At 50.4% G+C, this 13408-nt stretch overlaps 1 protein-coding gene across 5 annotated transcripts in view; it reads right to left on the reverse strand.

Annotated features, from left to right (window-relative positions):
- Positions 1 to 13408, reverse strand: part of dock5 (dedicator of cytokinesis 5) — a 94465-nt gene that overhangs the window by 20006 nt on the left and 61051 nt on the right. For all 5 annotated transcript variants that reach the window (XM_061907243.1, XM_061907242.1, XM_061907244.1 and 2 more), the window contains 14 exons: positions 13040 to 13098; positions 12662 to 12816; positions 12257 to 12342; positions 11900 to 12056; positions 11752 to 11792; positions 11599 to 11689; positions 11399 to 11518; positions 10377 to 10466; positions 9797 to 9901; positions 9319 to 9460; positions 7234 to 7315; positions 7074 to 7158; positions 6840 to 6926; positions 6575 to 6751 (listed from right to left, as the gene is read on the reverse strand). In XM_061907243.1, the coding sequence (XP_061763227.1) occupies positions 6575 to 6751; positions 6840 to 6926; positions 7074 to 7158; positions 7234 to 7315; positions 9319 to 9460; positions 9797 to 9901; positions 10377 to 10466; positions 11399 to 11518; positions 11599 to 11689; positions 11752 to 11792; positions 11900 to 12056; positions 12257 to 12342; positions 12662 to 12816; positions 13040 to 13098 (1477 nt within the window). The remainder of the gene's footprint in view (positions 1 to 6574; positions 6752 to 6839; positions 6927 to 7073; positions 7159 to 7233; positions 7316 to 9318; positions 9461 to 9796; positions 9902 to 10376; positions 10467 to 11398; positions 11519 to 11598; positions 11690 to 11751; positions 11793 to 11899; positions 12057 to 12256; positions 12343 to 12661; positions 12817 to 13039; positions 13099 to 13408) is intronic.

Here is a 13408-nt window from a genome sequence, read left to right on the forward strand (position 1 = left end):
CTTCCCACGACTGCAAGCAGCGAGTGCTGCTATGGACACTTCCCCCGACTGCAAGCAGCGAGTGCTGCTGTGGACACTTCCCCCGACTGCAAGCAGCGAGTGCTGCTGTGGACACTTCCCCCCGACTGCAAGCAGCGAGTGCTGCTGTGGGACACTTCCCCCGACTGCAAGCAGCGAGTGCTGCTGTGGACACTTCCCCCGACTGCAAGCAGCGAGTGCTGCTATGGACACTTCCCCCGACTGCAAGCAGCAAGTGCTGCTGTGGACACTTCCCCCGACTGCAAGCAGCGAGTGCTGCTGTGGACACTTCCCACGACTGCAAGCAGCGAGTGCTGCTATGGACACTTCCCCCGACTGCAAGCAGCGAGTGCTGCTATGGACACTTCCCCCGACTGCAAGCAGCTGAGTGCTGCTGTGGACACTTCCCCCGACCTGCATAGCAGCGAGTGCTGCTATGGACACTTCCCCCGACTGCAAGCAGCGAGTGCTGCTGTGGACACTTCCCCCGACTGCAAGCAGCGAGTGCTGCTGTGGACACTTCCCCGACTGCAAGCATCGAGTGCTGCTATGGACACTTCCCCCGACTGCAAGCAGCGAGTGCTGCTGTGGACACTTCCCCCGACTGCAAGCAGCGAGTGCTGCTGTGGACACTTCCCACGACTGCAAGCAGCGAGTGCTGCTCTGGACATTCCCCCGACTGCAAGCAGCGAGTGCTGCTGTGGACACTTCCCCCGACTGCACGCAGCGAGTGCTGCTGTGGACACTTCCCCCGACTGCAAGCAGCGAGTGCTGCTGTGGACACTTCCCCCGACTGCAAGCAGCGAGTTGCTGCTGTGGACACTTCCCCCGACTGCAAGCAGCGAGTGCTGCTATGGACACTTCCCCCGACTGCAAGCAGCAAGTGCTGCTGTGGACTCTTCCCCCGACTGCAAGCAGCGAGTGCTGCTGTGGACACTTCCCACGACTGCAAGCAGCGAGTGCTGCTATGGACACTTCCCCCGACTGCAAGCAGCGAGTGCTGCTATGGACACTTCCCCGACCTGCAAGCAGCGAGTGCTGCTATGGACTACTTCCCTCGACTGCAAGCAGCGAGTGCTGCTATGGACACTTCCCCCGACTGCCAAGCAGCGAGTGCTGCTGTGGGACACTTCCCCCGACTGCAAGCAGCGAGTGCTGCTATGGACACTTCCCCCGACTGCAAGCAGCGAGTGCTGCTATGGACACTTCCCCCGACTGCAAGCAGCGAGTGCTGCTGTGGACACTTCCCCCGACTGCAAGCAGCGAGTGCTGCTATGGACACTTCCCCCGACTGCAAGCAGCGAGTGCTGCTGTGGACACTTCCCCCGACTGCAAGCAGCGAGTGCTGCTATGGACACTCCTCCCGACTGCAAGCAGCGAGTGCTGCTCGTGGACACTTCCCCCGACTGCAAGCAGCGAGTGCTGCTATGGACACTTCCCCCGACTGCAAGCAGCGAGTGCTGCTGTGGACACTTCCCCCGACTGCAAGCAGCGAGTGCTGCTGTGGACACTTCCCCCGACTGCAAGCAGCGAGTGCTGCTGTGGACACTTCCCACGACTGCAAGCAGCGAGTGCTTGCTATGGACACTTCCCCCGACTGCAAGCAGCGAGTGCTGCTGTGGACACTTCCCCCGACTGCAAGCAGCGAGTGCTGCTGTGGACACTTCCCACGACTGCAAGCAGCGAGTGCTGCTATGGACACTTCCCCCGACTGCAAGCAGCGAGTGCTGCTTGGACACTTCCCCGACTGCAAGCAGCGAGTGCTGCTGTGGACACTTCCCCCGACTGCAAGCACGAGTGCTGCTATGGACACTTCCCCCGACTGCAAGCAGCGAGTGCTGCTATGGACACTTCCCCGACTGCAAGCAGCAAGTGTGCTGTGGGACACTTCCCCGACTGCAAGCAGCGAGTGCTGCTGTGGACACTTCCCACGACTGCAAGCAGCGAGTGCTGCTATGGACACTTCCCCGACTGCAAGCAGCGAGTGCTGCTATGGACCACTTCCCCCGACTGCAAGCAGCGAGTGCTGCTATGGACACTTCCCTCGACTGCAAGCAGCGAGTGCTGCTATGGACACTTCCCCCGACTGCAAGCAGCGAGTGCTGCTATGGACACTTCCCCCGACTGCAAGCAGCGAGTGCGCTGCTGTGGACACTTCCCCCGACTGCAAGCAGCGAGTGCTGCTGTGGACACTTCCCCCGACTGCAAGCAGCGAGTGCTGCTATTGACACTTCCCCCGACTGCAAGCAGCGAGTGCTGCTATGGACACTTCCCCCGACTGCAAGCAGCGAGTGCTGCTGTGGACACTTCCCCCGACTGCAAGCAGCGAGTGCTGCTATGGACACTTCCCCCGACTGCAAGCAGCGAGTGCTGCTGTGGACACTTCCCCCGACTGCAAGCAGCGAGTGCTGCTATGGACACTTCCCCCGACTGCAAGCAGCGAGTGCTGCTGTGGACACTTCCCCCGACTGCAAGCAGCGAGTGCTGCTGTGGACACTTCCCCCGACTGCAAGCAGCGAGTGCTGCTGTGGACACTTCCCCCGACTGCAAGCAGCGAGTGCTGCTGTGGACACTTCCCCCGACTGCAAGCAGCGAGTGCTGCTGTGGACACTTCCCCCGACTGCAAGCAGCGAGTGCTGCTGTGGACACTTCCCCCGACTGCAAGCAGCGAGTGCTGCTATGGACACTTCCCCCGACTGCAAGCAGCAAGTGCTGCTGTGGACACTTCCCCCGACTGCAAGCAGCGAGTGCTGCTGTGGACACTTCCCACGACTGCAAGCAGCGAGTGCTGCTATGGACACTTCCCCCGACTGCAAGCAGCGAGTGCTGCTATGGACACTTCCCCCGACTGCAAGCAGCGAGTGCTGCTATGGACACTTCCCTCGACTGCAAGCAGCGAGTGCTGCTATGGACACTTCCCCCGACTGCAAGCAGCGAGTGCTGCTATGGACACTTCCCCCGACTGCAAGCAGCGAGTGCTGCTGTGGACACTTCCCCCGACTGCAAGCAGCGAGTGCTGCTGTGGACACTTCCCCCGACTGCAAGCAGCGAGTGCTGCTATTGACACTTCCCCCGACTGCAAGCAGCGAGTGCTGCTATGGACACTTCCCCCGACTGCAAGCAGCGAGTGCTGCTGTGGACACTTCCCCCGACTGCAAGCAGCGAGTGCTGCTATGGACACTTCCCCCGACTGCAAGCAGCGAGTGCTGCTGTGGACACTTCCCCCGACTGCAAGCAGCGAGTGCTGCTATGGACACTTCCCCCGACTGCAAGCAGCGAGTGCTGCTGTGGACACTTCCCCCGACTGCAAGCAGCGAGTGCTGCTGTGGACACTTCCCCCGACTGCAAGCAGCGAGTGCTGCTGTGGACACTTCCCACGACTGCAAGCAGCGAGTGCTGCTATGGACACTTCCCCCGACTGCAAGCAGCGAGTGCTGCTATGGACACTTCCCCCGACTGCAAGCAGCGAGTGCTGCTGTGGACACTTCCCCCGACTGCAAGCAGCGAGTGCTGCTGTGGACACTTCCCACGACTGCAAGCAGCGAGTGCTGCTATGGACACTTCCCCCGACTGCAAGCAGCGAGTGCTGCTATGGACACTTCCCCCGACTGCAAGCAGCGAGTGCTGCTGTGGACACTTCCCCCGACTGCAAGCAGCGAGTGCTGCTATGGACACTTCCCCCGACTGCAAGCAGCGAGTGCTGCTATGGACACTTCCCCCGACTGCAAGCAGCAAGTGCTGCTGTGGACACTTCCCCCGACTGCAAGCAGCGAGTGCTGCTGTGGACACTTCCCACGACTGCAAGCAGCGAGTGCTGCTATGGACACTTCCCCCGACTGCAAGCAGCGAGTGCTGCTATGGACACTTCCCCCGACTGCAAGCAGCGAGTGCTGCTATGGACACTTCCCTCGACTGCAAGCAGCGAGTGCTGCTATGGACACTTCCCCCGACTGCAAGCAGCGAGTGCTGCTATGGACACTTCCCCCGACTGCAAGCAGCGAGTGCTGCTGTGGACACTTCCCCCGACTGCAAGCAGCGAGTGCTGCTGTGGACACTTCCCCCGACTGCAAGCAGCGAGTGCTGCTATTGACACTTCCCCCGACTGCAAGCAGCGAGTGCTGCTATTGACACTTCCCCCGACTGCAAGCAGCGAGTGCTGCTGTGGACACTTCCCCCGACTGCAAGCAGCGAGTGCTGCTGTGGACACTTCCCCCGACTGCAAGCAGCGAGTGCTGCTATGGACACTTCCCCCGACTGCAAGCAGCGAGTGCTGCTGTGGACACTTCCCCCGACTGCAAGCAGCGAGTGCTGCTATGGACACTTCCCCCGACTGCAAGCAGCGAGTGCTGCTGTGGACACTTCCCCCGACTGCAAGCAGCGAGTGCTGCTGTGGACACTTCCCCCGACTGCAAGCAGCGAGTGCTGCTGTGGACACTTCCCACGACTGCAAGCAGCGAGTGCTGCTATGGACACTTCCCCCGACTGCAAGCAGCGAGTGCTGCTATGGACACTTCCCCCGACTGCAAGCAGCGAGTGCTGCTGTGGACACTTCCCCCGACTGCAAGCAGCGAGTGCTGCTGTGGACACTTCCCACGACTGCAAGCAGCGAGTGCTGCTATGGACACTTCCCCCGACTGCAAGCAGCGAGTGCTGCTATGGACACTTCCCCCGACTGCAAGCAGCGAGTGCTGCTGTGGACACTTCCCCCGACTGCAAGCAGCGAGTGCTGCTATGGACACTTCCCCCGACTGCAAGCAGCGAGTGCTGCTATGGACACTTCCCCCGACTGCAAGCAGCGAGTGCTGCTATGGACACTTCCCCCGACTGCAAGCAGCGAGTGCTGCTATGGACACTTCCCTCGACTGCAAGCAGCGAGTGCTGCTATGGACACTTCCCCCGACTGCAAGCAGCGAGTGCTGCTATGGACACTTCCCCCGACTGCAAGCAGCGAGTGCTGCTGTGGACACTTCCCCCGACTGCAAGCAGCGAGTGCTGCTATGGACACTTCCCCCGACTGCAAGCAGCGAGTGCTGCTATGGACACTTCCCCCGACTGCAAGCAGCGAGTGCTGCTATGGACACTTCCCCCGACTGCAAGCAGCGAGTGCTGCTATGGACACTTCCCTCGACTGCAAGCAGCGAGTGCTGCTATGGACACTTCCCCCGACTGCAAGCAGCGAGTGCTGCTATGGACACTTCCCCCGACTGCAAGCAGCGAGTGCTGCTGTGGACACTTCCCCCGACTGCAAGCAGCGAGTGCTGCTGTGGACACTTCCCCCGACTGCAAGCAGCGAGTGCTGCTATGGACACTTCCCCCGACTGCAAGCAGCGAGTGCTGCTGTGGACACTTCCCCCGACTGCAAGCAGCGAGTGCTGCTGTGGACACTTCCCCCGACTGCAAGCAGCGAGTGCTGCTGTGGACACTTCCCCCGACTGCAAGCAGCGAGTGCTGCTGTGGACACTTCCCCCGACTGCAAGCAGCGAATGCTGCTGTGGACACTTCCCCCGACTGCAAGCAGCGAGTGCTGCTGTGGACACTTCCCCCGACTGCAAGCAGCGAGTGCTGCTATGGACACTTCCCCCGACTGCAAGCAGCGAGTGCTGCTGTGGACACTTCCCCCGACTGCAAGCAGCGAGTGCTGCTGTGGACACTTCCCCCGACTGCAAGCAGCGAGTGCTGCTATGGACACTTCCCCCGACTGCAAGCAGCGAGTGCTGCTATGGACACTTCCCCCGACTGCAAGCAGCGAGTGCTGCTATGGACACTTCCCCCGACTGCAAGCAGCGAGTGCTGCTATGGACACTTCCCCCGACTGCAAGCAGCGAGTGCTGCTATGGACACTTCCCCCGACTGCAAGCAGCGAGTGCTGCTATGGACACTTCCCCCGACTGCAAGCAGCGAGTGCTGCTATGGACACTTCCCCCGACTGCAAGCAGCGAGTGCTGCTATGGACACTTCCCCCGACTGCAAGCAGCGAGTGCTGCTATGGACACTTCCCCCGACTGCAAGCAGCGAGTGCTGCTGTGGACACTTCCCCCGACTGCAAGCAGCGAGTGCTGCTGTGGACACTTCCCCCGACTGCAAGCAGCGAGTGCTGCTGTGGACACTTCCCCCGACTGCAAGCGCACAGAAGCCACTGCATATTGTTTTGAAATGAAGGAAAAAAAAAAAAAAGCTAAGAGAATTGAATGTTAATTTGTAGTTCTGAACATATTCCTTCTCTTTTCTGCAAATGGCCAATGATGCAAATTTGAAAATGACACCAAGCCATCGCTGCCACAAACAGTCTGCAGTCCTTTTGGAAACACTGATAACGAGCAAAATGTTAATTGCATTATTGATTAATTGCATATCATATATCAACAAATATATCTGAGAATAGACATGATATCTACAATGAACAGGCCAGCTTGATAACTTGTTAGCTGTGTAATTTGGCCCACTAACAGCGTCCAATCATTTCCCAACTCAATTATTTTTTAACGGCTGTGTCTGATCCTACAAGCAGCTAAAATCCCAGCAGTGGGAGAGAGAAGAATGTGTCGCCGCAGAAGACCTTCTCATAGTTGGAGAAGCCGCCCATGACGGCGGGGTCGACGATGCCGCTGAGCATCATGGACAAGGGGTTGATGGACAAGGAGCGGTCGCAGGCTTGCTGCTGCACCAAGTTACTCAGCTTTTCATTGGCCATCTCCATGGTCTCGATGGCGTTCTGCAGCGGACTGATCTCCTCCTGCAAAGACCAGGTTTTTTATCAGAATGAAGAAGAGTTTGATTAATGCTGGATTTGAATAGAAAAAAAACATAATGTTGTTTCTCACCACTGAGACAGATTTGACTTCAAACCATTTCAGAATGCCGGGGAAGCGATAGGCCGTAAAATAAGTGCTTCTCTCGATCCACATGGTCTGCAGGGATCCATTCATGACAAGAAAACATAAACAAATGGAGTTACAGCCGCATAACGCAGGGATGCGTATCCTTTTGGAGGAATTTATGGTGGTGAGATTCCAGATATGATCTTTAATCTGTCAAGAGTATTACAAGCCACTCACTGCAAACTCATTGTCTGGATCCTTTTCACCCTTTCTGAAGGGCCTGGAGTACTGGAATTGGTCCACTTCATTGGTTCGGTAATAACTGCAAGAAAAATCATTTGTGAGTCTGGCTGATAGAATTGTAAATCTCAGGATGTCTGATGGTTGTGTTATTCACTTTAATATTTGCTCTGGAACCCCCTTGTCTTTAAACTGCTGTGGGACAACAAGCACCGGCTTGACTGTAAAGCACTGGATGTCTAAAGTTCACATCAGGATAAAGGAAAGAAATAATCTGATGGGGAAGTCAAATCAAACTATTTTTTTCTTCTTCTTAAATTTGGTGATTGTGTGAAAGGAAGTTTGCATCCACAGAATTTACAAGTTTGATGGCAATTCATATCTTTTTAGTTTCCCCCACATCAATACATGAGATCAGGTGTACTTGACAAAACAATCCTAACAACTATTCAGTGGCACAATGATCACTTTTCAAGATTCCATTTTGCCAAAAAGTTTGCCTAGTTTTTGTAAACCTTTTTGCTTATGTTCTGGATAAAATTGTGTTGACCAAACTCAGGCATGACCTGTGTGCTTTATGGGATATGATTGTTCAGTTTGAAGGTTGTTTTTTTTTTAACACTGTGATCTTGGTATATTAATGTGGTTTATCTATGAAAATCAATCTCATTCTTGCCAAGTAAAAAAAAAAGAAAATAATGTTTTGCTGTGTAATTGCATCATATTACCACCAGAGGGCATCAAAAACAATGTGCATAATTTTCAGAGCTTTGATGAGCTTAAACTGCCATCAAAGGGCTGAAAAGCAATAGAAAGGATCTTTACTTCTGTCAACACTAACTCAACCATGTCTTTCTCTCTCATTCTAACTCAGTAGGCACTGTAAAAATAATATATTGGTCTAATTGTCTACTGTAGCAAAATTAAAGTTGTCATGAATGATTAATGTAGTTACACAACTTCAAATATTCTACTCTCAACTTATTTTTTGGAGATATTGCATGTTTTACATTTGACAAGTTATTTTTGACAAGAGCCCATCAAACATGGCAGGAGACCTCAAAGGGAGTTAATAAAGAATGCAGCACCAGAAAACAAGTTGTGGTAAAGTACGAAGGTGCTGTCCTTAGAGCTCTCTTTCGCAGTCTTCAACAAAAGGTAAAAGAGATGTTATAATACATTTTTTTCTATAAAAAATATATTTTGTGTTACTATTTTTGATTTCTTTGACAGTCTATTTGGATTTACAGGATTTTTTTTACGGGAACACCATTTGGTTTTTGGCCGGGATCTTCAGCTCTCACTGGATCGGTTCGCAGCAGAGCGTGAAGCGACTGGGATGAGAATCAGCACCCCCAAGTCCGAGTCCATGGGTCTCGCCCGGAAAAGGGTGGAGTGCCATCTCCGGGTTGGGGAGGAGACCTTGCGCCAAGTGGAGGAGTTCAAGTACCTAGGAGTCTTGTTCACGAGTGAGGGAAGAGTGGATCGTGAGATCGACAGGCGGATCGGTGCGGCGTCTTCAGTAATGCGGACGCTGTAGCGATCCGTTGTGGTGAAGAAGGAGCTGAGCCGGAAGGCAAAGCTCTCAATTTACCGGTCGATCTACGTTCCCATCCTCACCTATGGTCATGAGCTTTGGGCCATGACCGAAAGGATAAGATCACGGGTACAAGCGGCCCAAATGAGTTTGGGTCTCTCCCTTAGAGATAGGGTGAGAAGCTCTGCCATCCGGGAGGAACTGGGAGTAAAGCTGCTGCTCCTCCACATGGAGAGGAGCCAGATGAGGTGGTTCGGGCATCTGGTCAGGATGCCACCCGAACGCCTCCCTAGGGAGGTGTTTAGGGCACGTCCAGCCGGTAGGAGGCCACGGGGAAGACCCAGGACACGTTGGGAAGACTATGTCTCCCGTCTGGCCTGGGAATGCCTCGGGATCCCCCGGGAAGAGCTGGACGAGGTGGCTTGGGAGAGGGAAGTCTGGGCTTCCCTGCTTAGGCTGCTGCCCCCGCAACCCCACCTCGGCTAAGCGGAAGAAGATGGATGGATGGATGATGCGTTTTGTATCAAACTTTTTGAACGGATTACAAACAATTTTTGGGAAAGGATTACAAAAAATACTAGCGTATTTGAAAAGAAAACCAAAATAAAAAACCTAACATTTGTGTTTTCCAGAACTTCATACCAATTTACAACACACCCAGCTAAAGTGTGGTGTTCCAAAAATAAGGAGGTAGTTGGAGGATACATTGTGCGGGAGAGTTGCTGATGTTGTCTCCAGGAGGCGCTGTGCTGGTCATCCGAGCAGCATTTGGGAACTGAGAGAGCAGCTTTAAACTGAAGTCTTCAAGCCACTCGTACTCTTTGCCTCTGTATATAAACATCTTGTTCTGGAACACAAAATGTCCATTTTCAACATAATCATATACATTCAACTAGTATCCCTTCTTGTATCTTGAGTTGCGTCAAACAAGTTTCTTAAATGTGTCCAAAAATTTTTTTATTGCTAATTAAAAGAATAAACCAAGATATTGTCTCACCTTGTTAGAAATTAAAATACATACTTTTTAGTGTGTTTATGCAAAAGCTTGAATATACGTAGTAAGTTGCTGTTACTTCGCTATTGTGGGTTAACATAAAAATAGCATGACTGAATATCTTTACAAATGTAGTTCATTGGAAAAGGAGATTTCCTTCATTTATTGAAATAAGCAATCAGTTCTTACCCTGAGGAAAGAAGGAAATCCAAGACCATAGTAGCCCACTGCAAAGTATTCTGGTTGTGGTCGCATGGCATGCATTATTTTTTCATAGAACTCTGCTTGTTTTTTCTGCAAGAGATTCAAAAAAATGTTGACATAGAATCTGTTGCTGTCCATCATTGGTGTGTTTACAGAATACAATTATTTACAACTGGTTTTTGTGGGTAACGATTATGAAAACAAAACAGTTACATGCCATTCATTTGTCTTGTTACACAAACACACAACAGGGGGCCTATTACAGTTACGTACTAAAAATGAGAGGTTTGCAACCTAGTTTTTCAAGATACATTTAAATTCAACCTGCATTTGTAGACAAACACACATCTGACTTTTTTTATTTTTTTAAACTAATTGCACTCAGCCTTTAGCAGCTCCACACACACTTCTGCTGTCATTCATTAAGCATATTTTACAGCACAAGTATGAGAGAACATTTTCAAGAAAACCCATGCATCTTTACTTTTTGGGCTGTTGCATTAAATAATCCTTTGGTGTGATGCTATTTAATTCAGGGTTGAAATGTAAAGCACATGCATCTTACCAGCAGCTGGCTGAGCTCCATGAAGTCAAACATGTGGCTCTCGTGCATCTTGGCCAGCTGCTTGCCGAGCTCAATGGCCTTCTCCCACATCTAAGATCATGTGCATACGTCAGTTAAAAGGAGGCATAAACACAAGCGCACCACGCAGAGCTATGCAGGGTTTCCCCCTACATATAATTGCCACAGCAAATAAAAGCCACCACACCTTAAAAAATAGTTGGTTTCTGGAAAAAAAAATGAATGCAGCATTCAGAAAAAGTCACACAAAGTCCGCCCCTATTTTTTTCACTTTTATTGCCAATCTTATGCTAACATAAAGTCAATTCCATCACATATTTTCTCCTGCACACATGTCTATCTTTGTCTTTTACTCTAAGACACAACAATACTTCCTCATTCTTCGCCAATCGCCTTCCAGGTGAGAAGCATGGGAACTTTGAACATTACCACACAAAAACACTAACATCAACACCAGCAGGTGGTTATACTAGCCCCCCTTTTTAAAGTCATTTGACCCGGAGGGAGACAACATAATCTCTTAAGTGGATCGGTCGCCGCCTGAAGTCGGATGCGCTTTTTAACTTTTATTGCCATTCAAAACCGGTCACGACCATGGGAACTATGCACATCAACAAACACAAACATCAATACCAGCAGGTCGTTACAGTAATACAACGTATAAGTGGATATATTTAACCTATTATTTGCACACTATTGACTAGTGATGCACCAAAAATGTGGCCACTGAAAAAGCACTGGCGAAACCGGGTCTTGTGATGAGCTAAGGAACTTGCACAAGATTGTCTGGAGTGGAAGCAGCATGCCTGCAATGTGGAAGTGAATTAAAATATCCAAGATATACCTGCGGACAGCGAGTTACAAAATGTGCACTCGGCAAATATTAAAAGGACCGTGACAGCCTCCAAGGAGACAAAATGCAGTCACCCCCAGTTTTCAAGCATCTTTCTGAGGAATGTTTGCAATAATTGATTTGAGACCTGAGCAAAAATGGGAATACACACCTTGCCTTTGTCCAGGTAACATATGATCTCCTGGAAGAGCCGTTCTTTCAGTTCCTGTTGCGTCCACACATGCTTTCCGTCTCGAGGGATCAGGTGAGCTGCACAGGCTTTATCAGACCACTGGGTCACAAAGAACAGCAAGTGTACATAAAAATCAGCATCTTCACATGTCAAAAGTAACATTTGGATGTGTTGCGGACCTCCAGTAACTCAGCATGTAGCAGCAGAGTGTAGGCAGCCTCTGTGTAGTTCTCACAGTCCAGGTGTAAATCCCGCAGCTTGTACAGGTATCTGGTCATGTAAAAGCACATGAGTGACGCACATTCAGGACACAATTCAGATGCCTGACTCACCGGATATAAATGTCCTCCCTCTTCTTTTCCTTGTAGAAGTTCTAAAGTGGAGAATACAGTAATTACATGTGTCAGATGTCTGTTTGAAGGTACAATTGATTGACTACCAACACAAATGTTGCAGTGAGCATTTAGGAAGAGGACGTACCAGCACATTGACCGTACAGCTCATTCGATGCTCAGGACTTTCATCATGTGTGATGGTGCGGTATGCCAGAAGATTTTCCAGCAGGCTGCTCAGCAGCAGCGCCAGCTCCTCACCTGACTGTGACAGATATCTGTGGCGTCTGCAGTGCTCCAGTAACCTGCAGGCACAAACAAACTGTCTCCATGAGTTCAACAAAGCTCTTCTCCACCTGACAAAGCAATTCATGATTTAATATTTCTAATTATTCTCAAAATTAGGCAACTGGCTGAAGTTTCTAACTAACACTAATTCTATGTGAATTAACGTATCATTTGCACCAAAAATGAAATATCCGCAGAAAAGAAGGCTAAGAATTACGTCTTTTCCAGCAGGACTTTGTACTGTTCGTCTCCTCGTCCTCCTTCAACCTCTTGATCCAGTTTTGTTATGAGTTCGTTTTCAAACTGAAAAGAAAAAAAGGGTATTATTCAATAGAAATTGTTTTCTTGAATCTGGGTAAATATTGTTGTTATATGTACTTCTAGTTGAGAAGCTGAACTAAACCAACACATGAATGTAGGTCTACGCACTCAAGTGTCAGTCACTTCTTACATTGAGCCCACTATTTCTAACTTCAAACATTATTTTCCTAAATAGATTGAATAGAAAAGAGCTGCCAGGCAAAAAGAAAGAAGGCTTCCAATAAAATACATCACAAATGATGCGTCAAACAAGTGTGGTAGTGCAACAAAACACCACGCTGCATAACATTGGGGATTGTACCGTTTCAAATGTGCGCCCAGGGCTGAAATTGTGCTCACACTGCATCATATCGAAGAAAATGGGAATGGTGGCCTTCCTCAGCTCTGGCTCAGGCACAAGAGTGACCTCCAAAATGGGTCCGACCATGGCTGGGATGAACTTCATTTTATGGGGGCCTGCAAGACAACAAAGGATTAGCACTCAGAAGGAGAACGGTGTGATTGGAGAAGGCAATCAACTGCATCTTCATCGACCAACAAGCATAGGACAATCTGACAATGCAGCAAACAAAAGAGCACAGTGGAACAGAATAAAAAATGTTGCTCGTCTGCATTACTGGCTGGAATAAAATTAGCATTTTCACAAACATATAAATGATTAAAAACACTAAATACTCACCAAGATTGTGCCACATGTCTCTGATCTTGAAACCCACTGCTTTCCTCATATCGCCATATCTGTAGCACATGTGAATCACTTCAAGGAGCTGTTTGCAATTTCATCTTGGTTACATTTTTCAGACCAAAAAAATATAACACGTAGTGCTTGGATTTGAACGACGTCACATTACCATGAATTGATTTACGTGGACCCTGACTTAAACTTATGTTACCATTTAGTGGTCAATTGTAGGGAATATGTACTGAACTGTGCAATCTACTAATAAAAGTTTCAATCAATGAAAAACACATGGAATATGTGTGGTGGTCGAGCAGAGTCTGTTCTCAAATGGGTACTTTGGGCCAAGAAAGATGTTCTATGCTTGCG

This window comes from Nerophis ophidion, linkage group LG07 (assembly GCF_033978795.1).
Source record: "Nerophis ophidion isolate RoL-2023_Sa linkage group LG07, RoL_Noph_v1.0, whole genome shotgun sequence".
NCBI lineage: Eukaryota > Metazoa > Chordata > Actinopteri > Syngnathiformes > Syngnathidae > Nerophis > Nerophis ophidion.